At 35.3% G+C, this 3,114-nt stretch overlaps 1 protein-coding gene across 1 annotated transcript; it reads left to right on the forward strand.

Moving 5' to 3' along the window:
* The first annotated feature begins 833 nt into the window (after positions 1–833).
* LOC104773904 (eukaryotic translation initiation factor 3 subunit C-like) lies at positions 834–2,778 on the forward strand. The gene is made up of 2 exons (XM_010498574.1): positions 834–1,221; positions 2,384–2,778. Exons 1-2 carry the CDS (start codon positions 834–836, stop codon positions 2,776–2,778), a joined length of 783 nt encoding a protein of 260 aa, XP_010496876.1.
* The last annotated feature ends 336 nt before the right edge of the window (positions 2,779–3,114 follow it).

A 3,114-nucleotide genomic window follows, 5' to 3' on the forward strand; every position in this document is an offset into this window, starting at 1 on the left:
CGATGCCATGTGGAGGTGTCGGTCGACACAAACTAGGGTTTTCGGGAGTGTCGGGCAGGGTGTCGGTCGACACCAGTTTGGTGTCGGTCGACACCAGATAGTCAGTGTCGATCGACACCATCTGGTGTCGGTCGACACCCCTCTTCCAGTTACGATGGATGTTGCATGCTTGTATATTGCCTGGTTTGTTTTATTGATTGTTGTTTGTGGCATGTAGAGATCTTATTGCTTGTGTGTATAGCCCAGTAGATGGGAGGATTGCCTCACTAAGTATTTGTGATAATACTTACGCATCTCAATTGTTGTTTGTGGTGTGCAGGTAAAGGCAAAGTGTGATCGTGGAATCCAGGCAATGAAGAGGAGGATGTTCTAGGGACTTGATTGGATGTTGTCTGGCATTGTTAGGTTGCTAGAGTTGAGTCATTAGAAACATTGTTAGGTTGCTGGTTTCATGTTTTCTGATGATTGATTATTGGATATTGCTTATGCTATGGTATTGGTTATATTATTGGTTTATTATTGGTTATTGGTATTGAGTATTCCGCTGTTGAATGTGTTTGTGGTTAGGTGGCTAGTGGGTATGGGACCACTAGCTGTAGATTATTATATTATATTATATTTATTATTTATTATTAAAAAAAAAAGGGTCGGTCGTTTGATGAACCAATAACCTACTGTGGATTTGGATGAATAGTTCTATTTGCCCAGTGAGGGGTTAGGATCGATGCCCTGCAGGGCCAGCTTGGAGTCTGTTGGGCCGGCTAGCAGTGGGCTAGCAGGGTCCACAGACGGTCCGTTGGGGCAGCTAGCGGTGGGCTAGTGGGGTCCGTGGGATGGGTTGTCACACTTGGAACGATAAAAAAGACTCGATTGGTCCGAATGATGGCAACACGTATGAGCTTAGATCACAAAGTGATCATATTCGTAAGTTGCTAAAGATGTGCTGCCGAGATACTTTGGCAAACGATCTTGATAATTTAGATGACACTGACTCGGATGATGTCGACTCTGATGTATCCGAAAATGAATACGATGACGGAATTTGTTCTGATGAGGATTATTGTGAAGAAGAGGAAGATAAAGAAGATGAAGGCTTTTGTGAAATATTGTATGTAGAAAAAGAAGATAGTGAAGGCGATGATGAGGATGACACAGATGATACTGAAGACGACGAATATGATTCTGAAACAAGTGAAGATGCTGAGACTGAAGAAGAAGAGTGTAAGAAGCAAGTTTCGTCTCCAAAAGGGAATGAAACACGAGAGTACTCTATGTACCATATAATTTCCTTTGACCTTCGTGACTCCAGGTATTTGGTTTAAACATATTATGCAATGGACACTGCTTAAATATATTAACGTTTGATATTTTTGAAATTTTTATTTAGTGGTATTTTTTGCGGTGTGAGTTAACCGGAATAGCGGCTGACGATTTCTATAAGACTCTATAGGTGAAAGCCTTATATGTGTTATTCGATGGGGTCTAATTGATGTCTTCCAAGGTACATACTCTATTCATTCGTTTAGAATGTTTTAAATTAGATTTGATAATACATAACTATTCAGAATTCTAAATCAAATGTGTTGTAGGAAGGAGGTCTTTATCCAACACTATATGTACTCAAGTTAGACTTAACCCGGAGATTCCAGAAGTTGAAATATATAGACGATCGTATGTTACACTTTATTGTTAGTTTCTTATAATAATGTTCCGAAGATATATTTTTAATTTATGATTTTATGATTTGTGTTATAGGAACACCAGAAAGAGAGCACGCACAAAAAAATGATTGAATTATTGTATGAATACCTGGAAGTCATCTCGCACCAAGAACAAAGCCAAAAAAGACAACAACATGTGTTTTTTTAAATTATGTCTACGTCTCTATGTTTTAAATTATTTACCTTTACTTTCGAATCTTCAAATTTCAATACTGGATTATTGTTACTATGGACAAGAATGCTCATATTTTTATATTTTATATTATTTAAATTGATAAAATTATCTGTTATGTTATATAGTATTTTAAAAATAAATTCCAGTGATATATTAATGTATATGACTTCATAAGGTTTGAATTTTTATTTACGTAATTAAAAACGCACAAACAATATGTGTTAATAAACTTAAATGGGCCTAATCTCATGAGACGCCAACATGCATAGGCTTCGCGACTCTTTGGACATATATTTAAGCACTTTCGTCTCTCCTATATTGTGAGTTCCAGACCTTTCGTTGTCTCTTCTTAACCAAAAATGTCCTCTAAACTTCTTTAACCACCTATTATCATCCGTAACTTTCAGGTAAGTTATCAGAGATTTTTTAAGTTTTTCGTTGATTCAGATTTTAACTTGCAAACCAAATCTATTTTTAAATTTTATAGGTTCAAATTTTGTGATGGAAGGTGAAAGTTCTAGAAAACGCAAAGAACCCATGTCCGGTTATCATTGGGAGGATGAAGCAATCGACATCGTTAAGAAGGCGTTTCAGAAATCTAGAGATGAGTCACAGAAGGAAACATCGAAACGATTCACCGCGATTATCGATATGGTGAAAGAGCACATGAAGAAGAAAGAAGAATCGACCGAACTCACCTGTCAACTTGAAACCGTCGATGCTCAACTGACGCTAATGAATGATATTTTGGAAGGACGCATCGATTTGATTGAAGAGTGTAATAGGCTGGAAGACGTTAAGGATATTCTTGAGAAAGATGTAAAAGATTGTATTGTGCCTGAAATTCATTGGGATAAACTTCGTATTCCATTTAGTGGTTAACAATCATTGTAATTTCAGTTTACACATTTTTAAAATTCGAGTAAAATATTTTCCCTTATCAGAAATCAATTACCATATATCTTTATAATAGATCTAACGAACCTGGTATAATTTCCTAAACGTGTTTATATTACAAGATATTGAGTTTTTTGCGAAATGGAAAATAATAAAATCATGAAATTAAATTTAGAAATATAATTTTAAACGAATTTAGGTAAACAGACTTAACTAAACAAATATATGCTAAAAAAATATACAAAAGATATGATTCTCAAACAGCAAATCTAAAAAAAAAAAAATATTTTTCACACTTCATAATTTATTTAAATATTGCAT

Source organism: Camelina sativa, unplaced genomic scaffold, assembly GCF_000633955.1.
Source record: "Camelina sativa cultivar DH55 unplaced genomic scaffold, Cs unpScaffold00743, whole genome shotgun sequence".
Taxonomy (NCBI): Eukaryota; Viridiplantae; Streptophyta; class Magnoliopsida; order Brassicales; family Brassicaceae; genus Camelina; species Camelina sativa.

Excerpts from the sequence above, each read along its gene's own strand:
- LOC104773904 (XM_010498574.1), top strand. The coding sequence starts at position 834 with ATGGGTTGTCACACTTGGAACGATAAAAAAGACTCGATTGGTCCGAAT. Across the intron at positions 1,222-2,383 it reads TGAGACTGAAGAAGAAGAGT|GTTCAAATTTTGTGATGGAA; the intron begins GTAAGAAGCAAG and ends TAAATTTTATAG.